General features: G+C 37.3%; 2 protein-coding genes across 4 annotated transcripts in view; one reads left to right on the top strand and one right to left on the bottom strand.

Moving 5' to 3' along the window:
• Positions 1-11,147, top strand: part of LOC147601664 (uncharacterized) — a 31,508-nt gene extending 20,361 nt beyond the window's left edge. The window contains exon 3 of the mRNA XM_086742943.1: positions 10,968-11,147. Coding sequence (XP_086599069.1) covers positions 10,968-11,147 — 180 coding nt within the window. The remainder of the gene's footprint in view (positions 1-10,967) is intronic.
• The window catches only part of SUGCT (succinyl-CoA:glutarate-CoA transferase), a 336,504-nt gene that overhangs the window by 233,279 nt on the left and 78,948 nt on the right, over positions 1-24,277 (bottom strand). The gene's annotated exons all lie outside the window — the stretch shown is intronic.

Below are 24,277 nucleotides of genomic sequence, written 5' to 3'. Positions count from 1 at the left end.
ATTTTGTACAAGAATATGTGTCTTAATTAAAAGGACGTTTCCACTGAATAATTATTTAAAGAAATTAACCATAACCTAGAATGGCTAAAGGTGTAATTAGACTTGTTGTTTCTTTTTCAAAAAGAATATTGCTCCTGTTTAGACTGTGAATCTCTGTCCTCTTGGAGCAGGTCCTGTCTGCTGCCCATATATGAGAGGAGTGTCTGGCACTGCCACACCATAAAGCAGCAATATCACTGAAAGCACACTCACTCACTCACTCTCTTGTCTTGTTTTTCCTGAGAAGCCAAGCAAGGTATGTATATCGTAACACTTCTACCTACAGCTTAAGAAACAAATCCAAGACCTTCCCGAAAGTGGAGCTATGGTAGACCTACGCAGGTAATTTTCCTGGTGGGAAAAAAGTTATTTTGCTGGTATAACCCATTTGAGTTCCTGAAATAGTTACATGCCAGGAAAGTAATTCCACTTCCAGTACAACTGTTTACAGTAGAGTTTCTGCCAATATGGCGATGTCAGTTGAACTGTGATTTTTCCCACACGTCTAACCAATATAACTATGCCGGCAAGGCTTTCAAGTATAGCCAAGCTTAGCATGTGAAGCAATTGCAAAGATCATCTTTTTCCATGTCTCCATGTGATACGAGTTTTATGTGAGATGGAAAGGTTATTAAAAATCTGTCAACCCAAATGCCCTGTTTTTCAACTGGAAGAAAACACCACAAAAGATACACAGAACAATAGTCAAAGGAAAATGTTGCCGCATTTTCATCATATGAAGAAGGATTAAGGGGTGTGCAGTATTTTTTATTTTAATTTTTATTAAAATTAACAGTGTCTTGCTTGCATTAATTACAAGAAACATTCGAGTCAACTGTTCCTGGCTTGGATTAATTTCATGATTCAAATTATCCTGAATTTACAACACATTTTTGTGTGTTTCATATTGGGACAGTTTTAATCTTAGTAAATTAAGAGCTACAATCTGTTTCATTTGATTGTATTCCATTACACTTTGTTCTCATATAATAACTACTCTTCAGAATTCAAAAAGCTTGTCATTTTGAGCTGCAGTCAAAAAAAAAAAAAGACAGACTGACTTCAGTAGGGAGTGTTACAGAGTTGGATTTTCTGATCCTCTTTATTCATGAAGGAAGTACCAGCTAACTTTGGGACCACTTGGATTTACATATACACCAACCTTGATGGAAAAATCTTCTGAATGGTTTTTTTTTTCCCCTAAGGGATAATGTTGGATATGGAAGATACAGAACAAATGTGAATTGCTTGATAGAAAAGCAAAACAAAACCATTCTATGCAGCTGTAGTCTGCAATTAATACAGAAAAATCACAGACTAGCAAAATTTACTAGCAAAATGTATCTATGTGCATGGATCTTTCCTGTGCATAATTCCATTGGCTTCACACACATGCTGCTTCCATGGTTCCCAGTACCATGGTGGTTACAAAACAGTCTCATGACTGTGTTTCACGAGAAAGTCAGGCCTGCTTTTAGCCTAGTTCTTGTATCACTGGAGAAAACCCAGTAGTAAATTAAATCAATTGAAAACTGTCAGAGTAAAACATTACAGTTCTTAAATAAACAAAACCCTAGACATATAAATTTGAGTTTGAAACACCCTTTACACATTCTTTTCTCATTATTTGCTCTGATAAACAAATTGGTCAGGTGCCCAGTAACTCACACAATCAGAACATAATACAACTCATAAGCAAGACCCAAAACTGCCACAGAACCCAGGCCATTTCATGTCCTGAGTTATTTTTATATCTGTAGATTATAATCAAATCTTGATAATAAATACTTCCACAACAGTGATTTTTGTCAAAACTTTTGTGAAGATTCAAATGTTTTTTGGAATGTAGTTAGCCACTGGATCCAATGATGACACATACTCACCATCTTAATAAAAGTTTACCCGTCACATCTAATAATGAATCAGCTTTGATACACACATTTAATGAATTACAAAAATATCTACATCATTTTATGAATTCCTTCCTGTATCATGAAACACTATTTATGACTGTAACTTCAGCATGGACTGGAAACCTATATGCGTACTCTTCCCACAAGGCTGAAAAGAGCACCATGAATGATTTCACCACTGTATACTTCTCTCCTGGTAGAACATAAAGCTGGCTCTGAGATTAAAAGGTCAGACTTGATTGCCTGTCTAAATCAATTCAATCAGGACTGTGACAATGACATTTCAACTTCAGATGAAATCATTTGTTTATGAGTTATATTTATAGGTTTACCTGGATACTGAGAATACAAATACGTAATGAGATGAATTTTAAGAAAAGCATACTCCCTTACATAAGCAATCAAAAATCCACTGCAGTAGTCACTCCTATGCACTATCAAAACTGTAAGTTTTAGTGTTTTGTATTATCATTTTAGAGAAAGGACTTACCAACATTTTCAGTGTACAGAATTACGCTATGCTATTATGTGGAAACAGTTCCAAGGACCCAGATGACCCCTCTGCAGTCCTAAGGATTTTACAGTACAGTGATAGAATGTTCTCCCACAAAATAATACTCTCTGAAGAACCTGATAAATGTTTATCTTTTCCCTTCCTGTTCAAACAGTATAGTTTCTATACCCTTCAATAAATATTCCAGTTTAAATTTAATGTTTTCATATCCAAGCTTCTAACATTCATTCTGAAATTCACACTTCTGAAATTCATTCTGTTGTCTGCTGTAACTTCAGAGATGTCACCAGACAACATTTCTGGCTTGACTGATTAAAAATTTAGCTGTTCCTAAAACACCTAAGTAATGCAATTCTAACAGATAAAATCAAAGTTCCTGTTCACATTTTATTTCATCTTGCGATACAGTACCTTTAATAAATTGCACCATGCTGCATAGTCCAGATGAAGTCTACATGATTTTTTTTTTTTTTCCCCAAACTGACAGGTCCTATTTTATTTATGAGAGTACAAAACTTGCATGGGACTCCTTAATTTTAGACAGAAGGACTTGAATGACGTTCGGCTCATCTACATCTTTGCATTTTCTGCCAGGTCAGCAACTGAAGGCCTTGCACTTTTGTATGAAATCTGATAAAATTATGGAAAATGACAGCGAAGAGAAAATTAATGCATCTTAAATGTATTTTAAAAGATTATACAGTCCAAAAGGGAAAAAAGAAAATGAGAAAATGTATGTAAGAAAAGGGGCAGGCTATGAGGAACAAGATAAAAAAGTCTACTGGAAATAAGAAAGTATATTGGGAAAAAATACCAAGCAAGTTACACAGAGAGAAAATATAACCACTTTGAGAACAATCATTTTTCAGCTGCAGCTTTATACAGCCACCTCTAACTGACAGAAAAGCTGGTGTCCATAGTACCCTGTGGTATTCCCATCTCAGTCCCTAGAAGACAGTGGTCCTCAACATTAAAACAACATACAGTTCAGAAAATTGGCCATTCTTGTTCAGGGAAGTCTAGGACTTGAGATGTTTGGGAACTGAACTTCCTCTCACCTTGAACTGCGTGCATCCTGTTGAGCCCAGGTGAATCAACGTGGACAATGTCCAGAGGTTGTCAGTTTTTTAAGAAATAGACTTAGGCTTTCAGGCTCTACCTTCTTTCTTTTCCACAAACGTTCACCATAACTGTTCAGAAATTTGATCTATACTAGTAGAGTTATATACTTATTCTGTTTGAAATACAATAAGCTAAACTAGAAAAGCCAGTTACACTTGTAAAATAGTACTTAAACTGAAAATCAAAATACATTTGAACATATGAGATATCAATCTGAGAGAAAAATGCATACTGCTGCAATGGTTGAAAAGCAGTTGGTTTTTTGGCGGGTTTTTTTTTTTTTTTTTTTAACATCATTATCAGGAGCTATGTTGATCCAGCTGGGTATATTTTTTTCTGCTAATTCTAGTTTATTTCCTATTTCTGCACATATGCTTATGGCTACAGCAGCTTTCATGTCCTACATGTATTCAAAAGTAGAACTGCCGGGAACTCCTAACACTGAATTTTTTTCCTAGAGAAAATGTTTATCTATCAACAGTAAAACTCACTATAACACATACTGTCAAAAAACAAGATAAATTTAAATTGAAAATTTAAATCAAAAGTTGCAGTAATTTAAAAGCATTATTTTGACTTTTTTAGAGTTAAATGTTTTCATTTTGAAACAAACTTCCATTTTAATTTCCTGCATATTTTATGGCAAAATGTAATGGAAAAAGTAGAATCAAAGTGAAACATTATTTCAGTAGTTTTAGCTTGTGGAAAACAGTTTTTTGTTTGGGGGTAAGGGGCAGAGGAGAGGAGGTGGGTCTTATTTGTGCTGAGACAAAAGAAATTTTGAAATTGCAAGATTCTCACCACATGAAAGGATTCCGTTTCTGTACAACTGCACATATTTAGGTGATAAACTGCTGCAGATAAAACACTGAAACAATCAACCCTGGCACATAGCCAGCATAAATCAACATAGTAGCAAAGCACATTGGAGAACCTGAGGGCGTACCCACCTTCCAACAGGTTGAATGCTGGGCAAGCGCACAGCCTCCGAAGAACCTCTATTTACAGTGACAGTGCTGTTTGCAATTCTCTTCTCTGTACCCCACCACGCTTCCCTACCTGTAGTTTAAAGCTATGAAAAAACAGAGCTCTGTCACATATAAACCGCAGCATTACATTGTACACCTTTCCTCATTGCACGGTAGAAGCACAGCAGATCAGCAGCATCTGCCTCTGCCATACTAATGGCTTTCACACCATCGTACGCTGAGCCAAGATGCACAACTGAATCACAACTATGCTGGAGCAGGGGTTTGGCTCACACCTCAAGGAACTCCTGATCTTTATTGCACTTTTTTTTCCAAAGGTCTGGAGTCACATTCTTATTTCCCATTTGTTCCCTATAAAGTCTCCATTCAAAAATGTATTACTGAAGCATTGTCATGGAAACAGTAAAGGCTAAAACTTTACTTTAAAAACAATCTTGAAGAGTTTTAGGCACTTCTTCTCAGACCATAGTTGCTATGTTTTCATGCAGAGCCATAACAGACGTCACTGGTGATTAAAGACAATCTCCAAACGTTTTTTTTTATACAAGATGTATGGTGACTCTTTATACTACAGAAGGGTGAGGAGACTTTTTTGTCTTCCTGCCTCCTTTTCCCCAATTGTCCAATATCCTTCCTAACAACTCCTTTGATGGTGCACATCATTTTGCTGCCTTCACCACTCAGCACCAATTTGTAAAACACCACTACCATCAGCCACTGCTGCTGGCATTGCCTTCCCTATAAAATAATATGATCAGAATAAACACAGTGCTGGCTCTGCAGTGATTATTCCCTTCTCCTGTTGTTCCACAAAACAACAGAACTGAGAGAGACATTTTATTTATCTACAACTCTGATCATAGGATGATTGGATAAATCTGGGTGGAAGGGGCTTGAGGAAGTCTCCAATCCATCCTCCTGCAGTGTCACCTATGACATCAGAATGGGTTACTTGGGGTTTTATTGAATCACTTTCTAAAAATCTCCAAGGATGGAGGCTGCACAGCCTCTCCAGGCAACCCATTTTACTGATTGTCCCCATGGTGAAAACACAATTGTATTTGAATATGTTCTTACTGGACCACACCCTTAGGCTCAACAATCCCCGTAATAAGAATAAGAAATCATAGACACTTCCTCTTTAAACATCATGCAGTTGACCTTACCAAACGAGATGCAGTGCTGCCTAACGGCGAAAACCATAAAATAGGCTAGTGACTTTTCTAACAGGACTTTTGCTAGCCTGATGACTGACTTTGGACTGTCTCAGTTTCCTCATTTACACAGTAAGTATAATGAGATTTACTTACCCTGTAGAATCTTTTGATGTCAATTAAAAAAAAAGTGATAGAAAAAGGTATGTTTGATAATGATGGTGATAATATTGATATAAGTATCTATTATTGCTAAAGCAAAATATCTAAATATACATATCTATGTACATCTACATGTGTATATAAATGTGTAGATCCTAGAATAGATATAATCATCCCTAATAGTAACTGCCTCTGAATTAATCTCTAGGTAGACAATATATAAATCCTATAAATGTACAATTTTTACAAATATATATGTATGTATACATATATGAAAGCATATACATATAAAAAATTATTATGTTGCATGAGCGTGTGTGTATATATATATATATATATATATCTATCTTCTAACTTAACTTCTATCTTCAAACTGTGATGGTCCTAGGAATAAAGTTGCTCATCCATAAGATGCAAATCAAATTTGTTTACATTCTCAGGAAAGAAAAAAAAAGTTCTACAATTGCTGTTATTTTTTTTTTTTGTTTCCACAGCTACTGAAGATACAGAAACTGAGCAGTTTGATCAGAATTCCACAGCACTACTCCGCTCTTATAAAGGTGTGTGTTGAATAGATCTTTCACACTTACTCCATGAAAGACCTTTCTAGATAGCTATCATAAAATATCAGACAAACTAAGCCTTCGGAAGGATGAACATATAAAGCTTACTGGAAGCTTTTATTCTATGAGGGGTTAAACAGAGGATGATCTGGAGAAAACATTAGCTGATTTGCAGCCTGTACTGAAAACATTTGCTTCCCTACAACAAGGTTGCAGTAGGAAGTCAAATGAAGCAGCCAAATTATTAAGAGATCGAACAGAGCAGTTGAAACTCTAATTCACCAGCAATACAGAATCACAGGACAAGATGTTATAAAGGCCATGTTAAATACTGCTCCCTCACTTATAAGCATTGCTTTATAAGGTTACCACTGAAAGTCAGCTTGTACATTCTGGCTCCAAGATCTAGTCAAGCACACAGTACAGTTTTCTTGCCAATTTTGCTACACAGACCTTATTATAGAACAAAAATACCCTACTCATAATCAACAAATACTAGACATGCTGTACCATGCTAATGATGTATGTTCATGCTGAATTTTCCTTAAAAGAGTACATGTTGCTTTCAAGAACACGTATTTGTATAAAGCTTATGGAGTGATCACACTTTTAACTGTTAATTTACACATGAAATTGGATGCTGCACATCTACCTTTTATTAACTTTTTCCCCAAGAGAGACAAGGAGTATTTTCTGGTGTGTAACTGGAATGACGGGGAAAATTTAATAAGTACAGATCATTTACCTATTAGTGTAGACTTAACACTATATATACACACACACACATATATAAAAAAGGACGTGCTTATTGACTGAAATTCAATTTTTTCTTAAAGGTTATTGCTTCATCATGACAGGGACAATTTCTCCATGCCACCTTTTCCCAACACTGTAGGAAAAGAAGAAAGCACTACCCATTGGATTTCTCTTCTGCTTTCCCAAACCTGCATGCTTCTCAACCGGAAGGATTCACAGAAAGACAAGTGGCCACAGGCGGCAGGACCACTGTCAGCTAAGAGAAAAGGGATTGCTGCCCACTTGTAGATCTTTCCCCAGCATTGCTCAAGCAAGGGGCCTGCAGATAGCACGGACTCACCTTGGGGAAGGTGTGGGAGAAAAGCAGCTCTGATCTAAAAGCACAGAGTACAGCAGAGTATAAAGTGTGGAGAAGGGTCTAAAACTAGTGTCATAGGTTTCATAATAGTGAGCTGAGTGACAGAACCTAAAAAGCTTGTTATTTGGTTCTGAGTGTTTATAACACGACACAGTCAGGTAGGAAAGCACATAAAGCTAATGTATGTAGGATGAGACACTTGGATTGAGCCAGTGGAATAAGCAAATTGTCAGACAGAACCTCTCATTATGAGAATATGTTCACAAGACAAATAGGAAATAGAGCCTGACATTTCCAAAGTGAAGGTGGACACCTAATTAAAATATTTTCATTGCTGTGACCTCTTAGCACCCACACTGTTCCTAACATCAGCGGGAGCAGCAGGTACTGAGAGCCTGGGAAAGTCAAGCCATTTTTATCGAGGTGTTTAAAAAGTCAGTTAACACTGACTTTCATAGGAATTGATGTGTTTGATTAAGTAGACAGATTTTGGACAAGTGAGAACGTTTTGATGAATGCTTATGAAAAGGAACGTGGGGACAAAGAAGGAGTTTAAGGGAAGTTACGAGAGAAACTCAGAAGGGGAGAGGAAGGACACCGGGCCCCAGCCAAGCCCTAGTTACTGCTTTTAACATGTGCCTGGAACTGTATATATGTGAGTATAAGAGGGAAATGAGCCAGAACAAATAAAATTGCAAAGCAAATGCTAAACATGTTTTTCTTCCCCACCTCATGGGAGAATAAATATTTTATCCTGCTACAGTTCTATTATTTATCTTCTTCATACCACATCCAATTGGGAAGTGAAACTGTTAAGACTTAATGTCAAGGTTTAAGGGAACTGTTTCATTTTGAGTTCAAATGCTTCAGTTTGGCAGTAGAACATCTGCTTCAAATGTTTCAAAGGCTCTTGACATTTACTACACTATGCCCCAAAAAATTCAAGCAACTGAGAGCATCACTGTGTATATTGTAAAACTGAACATTCTTTGTGGTGTGTCCCTTGTACACTGTATGTCATCCCTCTGCAGAAAATAATGTGCCGTTCTGCAATAAGAATTTTATTTCAACAATGTAGTAATAACACACTTTTTATTACAACGATAAAAATATCACTCATTTCTTAGTATAAATAACAATGACAGGTTATACAAAAGAGAGGGAAGGAAAATAGGAAAAAAATGAAAAAGAGGTTTACAAGAACCACAATCTGCTCTGCAGTATCACCCTACAGCACTTTCTTTGTGTGTCACTATTTGACTGATGTTCAGAGTTGTAGTTTTTTCTCAGTGAACACCAATTTGAAAAAGGATTAAAAATCATGTATTTTCATACATATGGGTGTTTCTGAGGTTACAAAACAAATAAAAAGAATGGAATTTTCTCATTGTATTAAAGTTTTTTTCTTTGCTTGCAAATGACCTTAGAACTCATAAATTTAAAAACTGCAGAAATACATTCTAATTGAATCTTTTATATAGTAAAAAGCAGACAAAGACTTTTAGCATCAAAAGAAAGCAATATCTGCTTCAAGACCAAATCTACTGAATGTGCTTACACTAAGTAATGAAAACCATAATGTGAAAATTTTTGTCTTCAAAGGATAACAAAAACAAATCACAAGTCAAAATGGTCACTCCCACCAATCCCTTCATTAACGTGACAAAATCAGTAAAAGAACAAAATCCTCTAAGTTACATGTCCCACATACACTGGGTGGGTCAATACTAGGTATGTAATTTATTTCATGCTATGAATGCACAGAGTAAGGTCGAACAGCACCTGTGGGCTGCTCAGTGGTCCCAATAACTCTCTCATCTACATTCAACAGGGACTACACAAAACAGCAAAATACTTAATTGCTACTTATCTATCAACCCTACATGAAAAGTTCCCAATCCAAAGTCCACAACAAGAAATAATGTAAAAAAATTTCCAGGCTATTCATCATTTGTAGACAGATCTTCCTTAAAATCACAGCAAGAAGGAAAATACACATATGTGAATACAGTCTTTGGACTTCAGTCAATACAGTGTGTCCTTTGTGGATCCTAAGACCAATCAATGGAAGACATGAAGTGCTAGAAAGATCTTATCTTAAAAGCAGGCAGCTCTTCCCTGACAGGATGGCAGCAGGCCATTTTAAGGGTACAGACTGAGAAAGATGCACAGGTGTCCGAGGAAAAATGCTTGAAATGCCTAGAGAATTGTGACCCGTGTTTAACTGTCATGGTACTGGTATATTATGACTGGAGTAAGAGCTGCTGCAAAGGACTGTAAAACTGGCATACCTGGCCCAGGCTTTAGCTTTCCAGGAAGAAAAATGAGCCAAAAAGGGCTACATATAGAAAGTTCAAATCAGTACTAAATTTGGACTCACATTATGCAACCAAATAAAACGGGGTATTTTTCATACACTCAGGCAAATGTCATAGCAGGGAAAAGAGATGCTGACCAGGATGTGAATGAAGCCAAGTCACTCTTCCAGAGAACTCTCCAAAAATGGCTTCGTAAGAAGGATTCCAGTTTTCAAACACATATGTTACCAAAAGAGGCTCAAAAAATGAGTTAAATTTGTTGATCTAAAGGAAGCTCTTTGGGCAAGTATCCTACCAGTGTACTCAAAGTATTACAGTATGAGAAATACATCTTTGCTTCTTCTAGTGTTCATACACATGGGCAATTTGGATTCTGCTGCCTATATACAAGTGCTGTGAGATGCAGACATGATATCTGGGGTGGTACAGGGGCCATGAGTTACTGACACTGGAGAGACTGTGTGCCACAAAGGCTGGATGTATACTGCAGCTACTGTTTGCCATAATCCCACTAAGGACTCAGAAAGCAACATGCTACCTTCCCCGTTTTTTGTCACAAAAGGTACCTTGCATGCCACTCCATAAAAAATTGAGTATTAGAGGTACAATGGCAGATTCTAATCAAGTGTTACATAATAAAGATAAATACAGGGTACTAATGGCTGTTTATGGCTCCGCAGCACAGAAATGCATTTACATTCAACTTCAGAGATAGAGTTCAGCTACTAATCCTATCAGCATAAAAAAAAAAATAAAAGAGTAATGTAAAATAACCTTATTTGCAATAATATTTTTTTAAGTTTGGAAACATCAAGTTTAAGCAAAATTCACAATAACTCTTTTCACTCATTACTCAAGTTGCCCTTTTGGGTCCATGCCAACCTGTTAAACCCCAGATACCACATCTAAATAAGATGGGACATTTTTCATATACTTAACCAAATGACACAGTGAAAGAAAGAGATGTTGACCAGGTTGTGAATTATGCTGAGTCATCCTTCCAGAGAACTCTCCAAGCACCACTTTCTAAGTCTAATTACTTCAACAACTCCAACATAAACTATGTTTCTTTAAAATAGGAATCTCAACAACCTATTATAAGATCAGATCAACTTTCTACAAGAGATGACTATACATCAGCTAAGAAGAAAGATACAGAAGTAAAACGAGAGCAGCTTGCCACAAGTATTTCTTGGGAGCAAGCAGGTGTCTTACAGTTACCACAGCAGAAATGTGAATCTCCACTCATTCAGGCCTAAATTTATTCTGTCCTTCTTCCTGTAACTAAAGAACTATAACTAGGATAAAAGAAAGATAATGCAATTACAGAACAAACCGGAGATTGACTACAGAGAACCTGAGTTAGCTTTCAGCGGAAGTACTGACTCTAGTCTAGCTGCCACTACATGAACATTCCCTAGTGCTACAGCGATACCAACAACTGGAGTAACTTGTCTTAACATCTGAAAATCATGAGTAAACTCTCAAATCCTATAGGCTGAAAGCAAAATTTCTTTGCCCTTAGAAACAAGGGTTATTTCTTTGTTGATAAGCATCATCTAACTTTATAAACATATTTCTTTCATATTTCTGTTTATTGATATTGGAACATTTCAGGTGAATCTGATCTTAGATCTTTACTGAATTCTAATGCATTTTACCTGTCTTAACAAGATAATGAGTATGAATCCCAACCCATTATCTGCACTTAAAAAAGCACTTAAATATATTCTTCGATCTATTTCTGTTCTGTGCGATACTTAAATCAACATAGGTCCCTTCCAGCTGAAAATATTCTATTTTAAGTCTCATGGTCTCCAAGAATGTAAGAATGTACATGAATCAAATTAAGTACATCCTTCAATTTATCTGAATCTTTTCTACATCAGGGTTGAAATGTTACCACTTTCAAACACTACTTGACTGCAAGAACATCTTCTTTTATATCTTGACACCATCAGATTTTCTAATGGCTTTATGCACCGAGTGCAGGGAAAACATACACACAGTCCTTCTGTCCTTTACATGTCAAGCGATTTAGGAAAAGAGGTCAGAAATAATCTTCTCTGTCCATAAACTTAAATAAACCTGATAATTTTTTCAGCTACTCATTTTTAGAATTACAGTGGCCAAACAGGAAATAGAGGCATCCAAAAAACAATTTGTAACTCTTGAGAACGCACTCTCACTAAGAGTAGCATCTCTGTCAGTTTTACACTTAACTTTTGGTACACCAAGCAAACAGGCACATGGATAATCTTACCTACATGTTAATACTTCCCAATATTAAGGCAGTATAACACATGTGTAAGTGTAAAGACATGAATATTTCCATAACTGATGTGTGCACACTCTGGGACTGACAACACCAATCAGACATCCAGAAAAGAGGTACAGGACTTTCAGAAAAGTTTGTACTACTTTGGACCAAGTCAGTCTGGCTTAAGGACCAAGCAGTATTTAAAAAATCCAACATCAAAGCACTTTTGTTTAACACTGTTACCAAAGACATTTGACTTGAAAATTAATTTTAAATTAAAAATGCTATAAATCATTAATCAAAAATTTAGGAATTTTATGTTTTTCGATGCTAGCTCCACGCAAGATTCATTTTTTTATTAACCAAATACACTAACAGATACCGTCTAATGAAAAACTCTGCTATCACTGCCTTGAAGGCCTTCAATAACCTTACTTCAAAACTCATTTTTCAGAAGTCTGTAATTCAGCCATTAAAAAAATACACTCCAGGCTGAAACCTCACATTCAGAAGTTCTTGTCCACAAGAATTCTTTCAGGTTAGTTTTGTTCAAACTAGAGTATTTTCAAGTTCTACAATTGCCAAAAAAAAAGCTCTATGGTTTTACTTTTTAGAAAAATGTTGTTACTGAAAAATAGCTTTGAATTTCACTACTCTATTTGATTTTTAAGTGAATTAATATAACTAAATCTAATTTGATATTTTATGTTAATTTACCCCTCAAGCACTCTCAGTAAAATGAAACCAGGCTATACAAGTCAATGACAAACGCTGTCTGAAGTCTTAGATTAAGAAACTAATACTGTTAAACATGTATACTTACCACTCTTTCATAAAGATGTCCAATATTGTTGTATATAGATATATTATTCCATTTCTTTTCTTCACCTCAGCAGTCTCCTCCATTTTCTTTCTTCAATTCCAATGGACAGTGGCTATTTCTGCCCTGACATCGCTTCCATGTACCCGTCAGTCATACTGTATGTGGTCAACCAACAAGTCCACCATGGAAATTCATGTTGTCCGAAACCATTATGTTATCTTACTCCGAAGATCAAATGAACTCTTTATGACTTGGAGCCCCAGCTCCAACTAGACAGAGAATTTTCTACAATTCTTACAGAATATGTAATACAAGAATCACATCTGAAGTTACAAAAGTCATTATTCTGTACTTGACACACAGCTCTGACTAAGCAGCCCAGGTTTATGTGTGGAATGCTTCAGCTGGCGCATGCTAGAATGCTTTAATGCATTACCCAATGAGTCACCTCATTTTGCCAGTCAAACAAAAATTAATACGTACTCTACATCACATAGAAACAATCTTTTCCTTCAGAAATCTCTATGGTTGGAAATCTATCAATACTGCTTAACTTCAACTGTTCTTTTTACTTTTGCTTATGTAGTTAATAAAACTTGAGGAAGCACCTGTTTTCAAAGGGATCTATCTAACATACTGGTTTTTTATTCCTGGCATTAAAAGAAAAGCTTGACTAATTGTGGCACTTTCATAGCCCTAGAAGAATTTCAGCTTTCTTCCCATTAGGATATACACTATAATTCAGAACCATTTAAATTACTCCTTGCAAGAACAACTGAAAGTTAAAAAACAATAGTCACATAGCAAAACCATAAATTATTCAAGAGGCCTTTCATGTACTGAAGGAATTCTTATTCTGTGTACTGAAGGTTTGTTCTTATGATTATACAGAAAAGGGCAACAAAGCTGGTGAAGGGTCTGGAGAACAAGTCTTATGAGGAGTGGCTGAGGGAACTGGGATTGTTTAGTCTGGAGAAAAAGAGGCTGAGGAGAGACCTTATCGCTCTCTACAACTACTTGAAAGGATGCTGTGGTGAGGTGGGTGTTGATCTCTTCTCCCAAGTAACTAGTGATAGGATGAGAAGAAATGGCCTCAAGCTGAATTAGGGAAGGTTTAGATTGGATATTAGGAAAAATTTATTTACTGAAAGAGTGGTGAGGCACTGGAACAGGCTGCCGAAGGAAGTGATGGAGTCACCATTCCCAGAGGTGTTCAGAAAACATGTAGACATGGCACTTCAGGACATGGTTTAGTAGGCAGGGTGGTGTTGGGTTGATGGTTGGACTTAATGATCTCAGAGGTTTTTTCCAACTGTAATGACTTTATGATTCTATACTATTAAAAGTGGTACTCTTGTCATTCAGATTTGCCTATTTTTTTCTTTCTTTTTACCTATTTTTGCTGATTTTTTTTCTTTTCTTCTTTCTCTGTATATCCAAAAAACGTGTGTTATAAAACACACTCACAACTAGAGAACATGATTTATTTTCTCACATCTTCCAGAAGGGAAGTTTGGCTCCCTTTAAGTCTTCCCCCAGTGAGTAAGAACTATTTATCACTTACACTATTTGTAATTTTGCTTGTATTTCAGTATTTCATTCCACTTAGACTTGCCCTCGTTCAGCTCTGGATTTATGAATATGAGGAAGAAACCCATTTCCATCAACTTTCACGTTACTGCAACTCAAGAAGAAATGAACCCAACTTAGTGTTGCTCCTCATGGACCCTACACGGCAAACAAACTTTCCAGCAGATTTTCTCTATGTGGAATTCTGGTTTATACATCACTATAAATAGCCAACATATGGATTTACCAGTATGCTTCAAAGGGCAACTTGCAAGCCTCATTTCAGTTCCTTTAACAAGGCAGTGTTGGTCTTGCAGAGTATCCCTCAGTATCTTAAATGAGTGGTATAACAGCATATAATACATAACTACCACTCTACTAATGTGACAGCAAGACTTCATCTGAAATGGAGCAGGGTATTAGATAAGGTAGGGCAAGGGAAAAATAATTTTTTCTGGTTTAAAAGTCTCATTCATACATGCAATCAGCAGCTTCACAGCTATTTTATAATCACATACCTGCTGCAAGATTCTAATAGGCTACATATTAAGCTCTCACTAACCATCTCTTAATTGTGTCCTACTATGTCAACAGGATAATAAAATAATTTCCAATCAGGCAGTTACTTCAATTTGTCCTAGTTATGCATAGATTTCTGAGAAAATATTTTGGCTATATATAAAAAAAGCATAAATATCTTAAGTGTGTTGTAATAAATAAAATTGATTATGTCTTTTGTTTGTTCATTTTTTATTTCTCACAAAAACCACAGCTACTTAATTATATGCCCATTGTGCAGCTCTACAGCATTCTGTCCAGTTGTTTTTTGGCAGTACAAAAGGCAGCAAGATTTCATAAGTGAAAAGAACTGATGTAATAAGAGTTACCATACATACTTTATCTAGATCAGATATGTAAACCTCATTTCTTTTCCATTCATTTGCTCCTTCCTGTACACCTGGGTCACATTCCCTTCTTTAACAGAAAAAAAAAACCCTAGTTATATGTTCCCATTACCCAATAAACAGAACTAGAAGTGCCAAATTCTTCACTTTGATGAGCTCATCAGATATCAGCTGACAAACTGGATATACTCACTTCCACTTACAGATATTTCTTGCTTTCTACTTGTCTTTTTTAGCATAACAAAAATCCTTTTCACATAGCCAATTTTCATTAACGTCTTCTAAGTCTACTCTGTGTATCTTTTATTGATTCTTCTACAATGAGTTCTCAAAAGCAGTGGAAAGAACCTAACTCCTTCATTTTTCTGGTTTTTATAAATACACAGATTTTTGCAGGATGTCATAGAAATCTGGCAAATCCTAGCAATGTAATTTTCCATTTTAAAACTTATCTATAATGATAAAAAAAAAATCATACACTTAGTCAAGTGCCTGAAAAGGTATTTTAGTCTGAAGGGAGGAGGAAAGGGAATTGATTTGTAAGTTCAGGTGCTAGAATCGCATGACAAAAAAATAACTTTCCTAGCACTAGCCTGCAATGCAGTTCCTTAGGTACCAAAACAAATATAACTTAAATGATTACTTCTAATATACTCTAGTAATACCAGGTACTTGACTGCAATTTTATTGAGGAAAAAGTCAGAATGTACTGAAAGAAAAAACAGAAGAATAAGGCAAATTTGAATGAATAAAAAAGGGGCTAATCACCTTTATTTTGACTACACATAGGAGTACATACTTCTCTTTGTAGGACAAAAGGTGCTTCTGCTTAAACAGTTCAACATCAACAATTACAACAGCAGTTTAATTTAGTTTCATTCTTCATCAGTTCTTTTATTTTGATATAAACTAACTTGACTGAGCAAAAACACATCCTTCTTGCACATCAGGACAAAAGCCTAGGTTTTCAAGATACATAAATGTCCCTACTGCAAACCCTTGCCTAAAATGATATTCCACTTTTAAATCACAAGTAATCCAAGCTAGAAATTCTTAGCTACCCTCTGCTGCATGTTCCTGTATTTCTTTCTGGTCAACACTTACTCTTCAGAATACTATCACACTGCACCTCCAAATCAAATCTATATCACACTGATTGTTAAGCCTTCACATAGAAGGCTTGAAGGAGACACTGAGGCAGAATTACCTTATGCAATGCATCCTTAAAATACAAAATCTCTTACAAGCACACATGGCTAAGAAAGCTGTTCAGATTAAAAATCTGTATGTCTCTTGATGCAAACTGGTCATGGTATATACCATGCCTGTAAATCAAATTAGCAAATTTAACAAACAACAGTTGGCAGGAAATGTACAGTACCCCTGCCCCTGGGCTGCTGTCTTGTAAAATAAAACAATGATTTATACACATTTAACCTACATGAGAGCAGTCATAACAGTCATCCACAGGTTCAATCCACTTTTTTAAAATGTTTGTTCTTTGGGTATAGAACAAGCATTTCCCATAGAAGATGAACACAAAAGTATACATTTACTAAGCCTTGATATTTTATTAAGGAATAATACACCCACTAAAAACTATTATTTAAAAAACAGAGCAATCAAAGAACATCTACAGTGTAGGTTACACTTGCTTGTTCTGTCTCCACCATTCTAATAAAATAGTCACTATTGCTTTGATTCACTAAGTTACTTAAGCACATATCTAATTTTAAGAACATGAATAATCCCCTGAAGTCAAATGACTGCTCACTCAATTAAAGTTAGGCATATGCTTAAGTACCTTGATGAATTGAAGCCTCTAATTGTCTGCAGCTGTTTCTGCCAATTTTGCTGCAAGTAAAAAAAAAAAAAACAGACTTTTGCCAGCGAAAATGTGATACCATAATGCTTTTATCACTGCAGAAATTAATTTTATTTGCACTTTTTTTTCTTTCAAGTTTGTTTTTCCACCTATAGTTCTAGGCTACAAGTTAATCAAAGTAGATACAACAAAGAAAATTACATTTAAAATGTAAAATAAATGTGAGAGTTTGGTTTCTCTTCCTTTGCTGAAATATGAAGTGTAAAACTTGGAAAAGACATAGAAGACTTGCTACTTCAAGTAGCTGATACTGCATTTACTGGGCAGATTCATAAATTGAAAGAGCATGATGATGGGTGGAATGAATACAAAAAGAAGTTTCACCTCAGTAGAGTTTTCCAAGCTAGGAAGCTCTACAGTGCTTGCAAGAATTAGGGTCCTAGGCTTGCTGCAGCACCATGAGAAGTCTACACAAAGATTTACATCAAATTTTGAGAGGTGGATTTAACTGTTGCTTCTCACAAATCATCAGCTTCCCCTTGTTTGGAAGAAACCACATACTTGGCAATACCTGATAAAGGTTGTTATTTTTTAATGTTTCCTAAAAAATAGGAAAAGAAATAGAAGAGAAGAAGGAGGAATATAAAAGAGAAATCTATTTATAAACAGAATGAAATCCTTGTAAAGTATGTTCCTTAGATCTATTAAGACCTTTATAAACATACTATTAAAAACACAGCAACTCTAAACAATTTATAACATCACAATTCACAGCCTTCCTGCGCCTGATCTAAGGCTAAGGCAGAAAACGGCTGCTGTTCTATGGCTATGGCTTAGATAATTTGCACAAGAAAGACAATTATCAGTGGCCAAAAGGTGAGACTCAAACATGGTTTGTTACCCCATCTAAAAAGTCAGTATTCCAGAATTCATCAAGAACAGATTTTGCTGGTAGAGCAATACTGTTAGTGATAAAGAACTGCATAGGTAAGTTGTTAAAAATGCCCACAAAAAATGAATGAAAAAGCATAAACTCAGAAGAGTTTGAGGGATTCTACTCCCTTATTTCCTGGAAAACGTACTTAAACAACGCCTATGCTAGATGCACACCTGTAATAGCAACGCTAGCCTACAAATTTCTTCCCTCAGCTGAAGCTTTTGATTAAAAGAATTGTAAAGATTTTTCATCTCTTTATAACAAGTTATTTGGACATTTGCTTTTTCCTTTTCTCCCCGCGAGTCCTAACATTTCCTTATAAAAAGGCAAAAAGTGTATAGCCCAAATTTTCCCACAAGGCTTAAAAACATGTAATATATACCCAGAAGGTAAGTATTTATTTATTTATTTATTGGTCCATATTCAAGGAGCACCTCCTCCAAGCTCAGCAGAAGTGCATCCCGATGAAAAACAAGTCGGGCAAAAAGGCCAGGAGGCCGGCGTGGATGAGCAAGGAGCTCCTGGACCAACTGAAAGTGAAAAAGGAAGCCTATAGAGGGTGGAAGTGGGGACAGGTAGCCTGGGAGGACTACAAAGAGGCTGCACGAGTGGCCAGGGATAAGGTAAGGAAGGCCAAAGCCCTGGCAGAACTGAATCTGGCCAGGGATATAAAATGTAACAGGAGGAGCTTTTATAGGTACGTAGGGGACAAAAGAAAGTCCAGGGTAAATGTAGGCCCCCTCCAGAAGGGAACTGGTGTCCTGGTTACCCAGGACATGGAGAAGGCTGAGGTTCTCAATGACTTTTTTGCCTCAGTCTTCACCGACAAGAGTTCCTGTCCCACCGCCCAAGCTGTAGAAGGTGCAAGCAGGGACTGCGAGAATGAAGAACCGCCCATTGTACTCGAAGAGCAGGTTCGGGATCATCTGAGGAATCTGAAGGTGCACAAGTCCATGGGTCCTGATGAGATCCATCCGCGGGTCCTGAGGGAACTGGCGGATGAAGTTGCCAAGCCACTGGCCATCATATTTGAGAAGTCGTGGCGGTCTGGTGAGGTCCCCGATGACTGGAAGAGGGGGAACATAACCCCAATTTTTAAAAAGGGGAATAAGGAAGACCCGGGTAACTACAGGCCGGTCAGCCTCACCTCTGTGCCTGGCAAGGTCATGGAGCAGATTCTCCTGGAAACCATGCTAAGGCACATGGAGAGCAAGGAGGTGGTTGGTGACAGCCAACATGGCTTCACCAAGGGCAGATCGTGCCTGACCAATTTGGTGGCCTTCTATGACAGAGTGACGGCATCGGTGGACAAGGGACGAGCAACTGACATCATCTACCTGGACTTGTGCAAAGCTTTTGACACTGTCCCGCATGACATCCTTCTCTCTAAACCAGAGAGACATGGGTTTGATGGACGGACCACTCGGTGGATAAGGAGTTGGCTGGATGGCCGCACTCAGAGAGTGGTGGTCAACGGCTCGATGTCCAGGTGGAGACCGGTCACGAGTGGTGTCCCTCAGGGGTCCGTGCTGGGCCTGGCCCTGTTCAACATCTTTGTCGGTGACATGGACAGTGGGATAGAGTGCACTCTCAGCAAGTTCGCCGACGACACCAAGTTGTGTGGTGCCGTCGACACGCTGGAAGGGAGGGATGCCATCCAGAGGGACCTGGACAGGCTGGAGAGGTGGGCCTGTGCCAACCTCATGAAGTTCAACCAGGCCAAGTGTAAGGTCCTGCACCTGGGTCTTGGCATTCCCAGGCACAAATACAGGCTGGGCGGGGAATGGATTGAGAGCAGCCCTGAGGAGAAGGACTTGGGAGTGCTGGTGGATGAGAAGCTTAACATGAGCAGGCAATGCGCCCTTGTGGCCCAGAAGGCCAACCGCATCCAGAGAAGCGTGGCCAGCAGGTCGAGGGAGGTGATTCTCCCCCTCTACTCTGCCCTGGTGAGACCCCACCTGGAGTACTGTGTCCAGTTCTGGAGCCCCCAACACAAGAAGGACATGGACCAGTTGGAGAAGGTCCAGAGGAGGGCCATGAAGATGATAAAAGGGCTGCAGCACCTCTCTTATGAGGACAGGCTGAGAGAGTTGGGGCTGTTCAGCCTGCAGAAGAGGAGGCTCCGGGGAGACCTGATAGCGGTCTTCCAGTATCTCAAGGGGGCCTACAAGAAAGATGGGGATAGGCTGTTTAGTAGGGCCTGTTGCGATAGGACGAGAGGTAATGGTTTTAAAATAGAGGGGGGTAGATTTAGATTAGAAATTAGGAAAAAATTTTTTACGATGCGGGTTATAGAACACTGGAACAGGTTGCCCAGAAAGGTGGTGGAGGCCCCATCTCTGGAAGCGTTCAAGGTCAGGCTGGATGAGGCTCTCAGCAACCTGACCTAGTCAGGGATGTCCCTGCTCCTTGCAGGGGGTTTGGACTAGCTGACCTTTGAAGGTCCCTTCCAACCCTAACCATTCCATGATTCTATGATTCTATGATTTTTCCTTTTAGAATTATATCCAAGAGTTCTGAATAATACTAATGTTTCTGTATAAACCTGCTTCCCCTGAGATTATCCACCAAAATAACTATTGGCTTCAAAAATAATAGAAATCGCTACAAAAATTAGAGTACGGAGCACTGAAAAGAATTGTTTGAAAGGGGAAAAAAAGGTTAACCTGACCTTTTATATGGAAAAAAATGACTACTACTTCCATCAAATCAGCATCTCAAGAATTCACATCCCACTCCTGAATCAGACAGGAGAAATGGGAACATGCAATGGGAGTTTTCAGGAATATGTACTTATAAAATGAATACAATTGGGGGAAAAAAAGCAAGGCAAGGGGGGAACTGCTCTGTAGTAGCTTAACCTGCTTACCCCTCAAAGATTACCTAGCAAAGGTAAAAATATGTTATTAATCTAATGTAAGTATGACTTCACCAAGTGTACATTTCAAATCATATTCTCTGCTCCTGAGAATACCCTTCCACCGCAAGTCCTCCTACGTGTACCTATGTAACACACATAAGGTATTTCTCACTGCAACACACAGTCACTTAGTAATTACCATTTTGTTTTAAATGCTTAAAATACCTTTTAAAGCGATTACTGAATAAATCTGTTCCAACTGGATTTTTAAAAATCTACAAAGAAATACCTATCATTTCACTGTTACTATATTAACTCACAGTTTTCCCCTGAGAAAACAGAAGAGGAAATCAACCTGATTTTCCACTTTAAACTATGTTCTCTGAGCAACTTTAGTGTTAAAATTTCTGCTAAGACAATCATTGCTTCCAATTTTCCCCTGAAGCTATGACCGTTCATGACCACAGTTTGTTAGAGTGATATACTGAACTTTAAACTTTTAAGAAAATGCCACAAACAAATTCAAATAAAGTAAGCATGCACCTGCTCCCATACTTAATTCTTCTTTATATTTGGTTAGGTTGTCGAGTCCTCTTATTAAATAATAGTCTGAATCGCATCCTGGTTTAAAAAAATAATCCACAAATAGTTCCTCAAAAATCTCTGGATTTTTATTTCAAAAGTTTTATAACTAAACAGGGTTCAACTCCTGCAATAACTCTACAGATTGTTTCCACCCACACAAAAAAAAATCCCAGCGTACTTACTGTACAATTTATACTTGAAACGTGTAACACTATTTTCCAACTGAAACCAAAATCAACAGTGTGAAGAAGTGTGGAGTTCATACTAACTCTAGAGAAAACGAAGTCCAATATATCTTGTCCAAACAGTAAGTGAAATCAGAAAAGCTCACAAGGAGCAGAAGGGGAAGTTCAACCTTTAACTGAACTATTACAAATGGCAAAAGTAAATTTAGGGCCTTGAGGGGGTAAGAGGAGAAGAGGGTGTGAGGGTTGAAATCCTGCAGCATTTTTACAACAGCTTTTTATAATTCATTCATATCCAGATGACTAACAGCAACTTTGTAGATAAGGCAAGAACACCTGAAGAGCAGTAAAAAGACATCCTCACTACAGATTTGTCATCTTTTCATCTTTTCTTGCTCCCATTACTGAACTTCAGAGAAACAGTAAGAAAATGTTAAGGAGGAAAAAAAAAAAAAAATCAAGTGTTTTAACCCTCTCATACTAGCCCATCTATGACCAGAAAGAAAATCATTTCATTTGGAACACGCCTTCCTTTATTCCAAAGTATTTTAATTAACACAGTGATTTCCAGAATCTACACTATTTCTGCACACCCCCACATCCACACAAACAGAGCCCCAAGCAAATAATTACTTTTCCTGTTTACGTAAAATAATTATGCAGGATTTCCTGAGACCATGATTTTCAAATTAGGGACAAACCAAACTGAAGAGTCTCTGTTTCCTTTACCACAGGAAATGTAGTGGATTTGGTTTTAAACTCAATTTATATATCAATTAAAAAGCTGGAAGTTCTTATCTGTGACTGAGTTGTGGCAACTTTTGAAAGTTGGGGAAAACAATGCTCTAACAAGTATTTAGCTGTTGAAAATATCTTTTAGAAATGTTAAATTTAATAGCTCTCTAGTGCATGTCTGGGATTTCTTTGTAATCTTCTTGAGCAATGTGTAATATTTTGGCAAAATCCCAAACCCACTCAGTTAGTAGTAGTAGAGAAAAGGAAAGGCTATAAAGTGAATTTGTTGTCTCTTTTTTTTTTATTACTTTCAGAAACTTTAAACATAAAAGAAATCTTGCTTTACATTAACTTCACCCTGTTGCTGCATTCCAGAAATTTAGTGCAGATTTGCATGTGCTCCATATGTATCTTTTCATATCTGCCCTACCTGGCCTAAACAATTACTGTGCATGTGCTGACCAGCTGTGAAGAAAGAGGGAGGGGGAAGGGGAAAGGGGAAACAACTGAGCTTTGGACTTGGAAAGCTGAATTTCCTGGCTCACCCTGTGGCCCATTTAATGTCTTCAGTCAGGTGACCAAAAGAGGCAAGTAAATTACATAGGAGCGGGCACTGGATGTCAAACAATAGATTATAGCCGCACAATATTCCGATTTCCGATCACTGTAGACTCAATGTGTTTGAGCTACATCCTAGCTAGGCAATTTTTTACGGCTGCTTCTCCACATGCTTCATTTCCAAGAGAACTGAGTAGGATGCTGCAGTCCATATAGTCCTTCTCATTTTAGGAACCTGGTATTCTTAACTTTATTAACAAACTAATCTGAAAGGGCAATATTGGCCTCAGAACGTTTCCCTTACTACTTACATGCAATGTAGTGTGATACATCTCAGTGCAGTATGATGACAATTGATAAAATCACAGTTACATGAAGTTTCATGAACAATGATAAAGAATCTGATTTCTTATAAAGTATATTTTCTACATACTGAAAAGAGGCTTTTACAATCAATCCGCTAGTTTTTAATGCTTAACTTGCATTTGCAGCAGGATATGTCTGTGAATATCAAATATTTGTCTTATGGATGTTACAGAATTTAAGAAAAAATACATCGTTTGCCTCTGGGTTTATTCTTAGTTTTCAGTAGACATATTTGGAAAAAGAGAACTAGAATGGTAAAAAAGAAATTCTTAACCTCTAGCACTCAGATTATCACTTCCAGCATCTATTTTTCTTTAATACATTTATCCAATTTTATTTTCTAAGGGTAATTGATATTCATAAGAGAATTACACTGAAAAATAATTGTTACAATACAAATTGCTGGCGAGCAGGAAAGCCTAGTCCAATTAGCATGCAGACATTCTTGCCTTCTATTCTTTTTCTGGTTACTTGTCTGAAGGGCATAGCTCTTACCTGGTATTTTAAAAGTCCTATCACATGCATTGGCAGTCTTATAATTTCAGATTTGATGCTTCCCAGCTACAGCAGATATTCAGCTCATCAGCTCAAAAAAGCAGCTGTCTGCAATATGGGTTCATCTATCTTCCTAGTCTCTTCCACTTCAAATATTCTTCTTTTTTTAAAAAAAAAAAAAACAAAAAAAAAAAAACCAAAAAAAACCAACCATGCTAATCCCTCAACAGTAAAAAGCAGCGCCATATTAATTCACATGTGGCAAACACAGCATCTTCCCTGCCTG

Source organism: Chlamydotis macqueenii, chromosome 2, assembly GCF_036417535.1.
Source record: "Chlamydotis macqueenii isolate bChlMac1 chromosome 2, bChlMac1.mat, whole genome shotgun sequence".
NCBI classification, from domain to species: Eukaryota; Metazoa; Chordata; class Aves; order Otidiformes; family Otididae; genus Chlamydotis; species Chlamydotis macqueenii.
The sequence above is the reverse complement of the archived record's forward strand: the minus strand, read 5'-3'. Positions and strand labels throughout refer to the sequence as shown.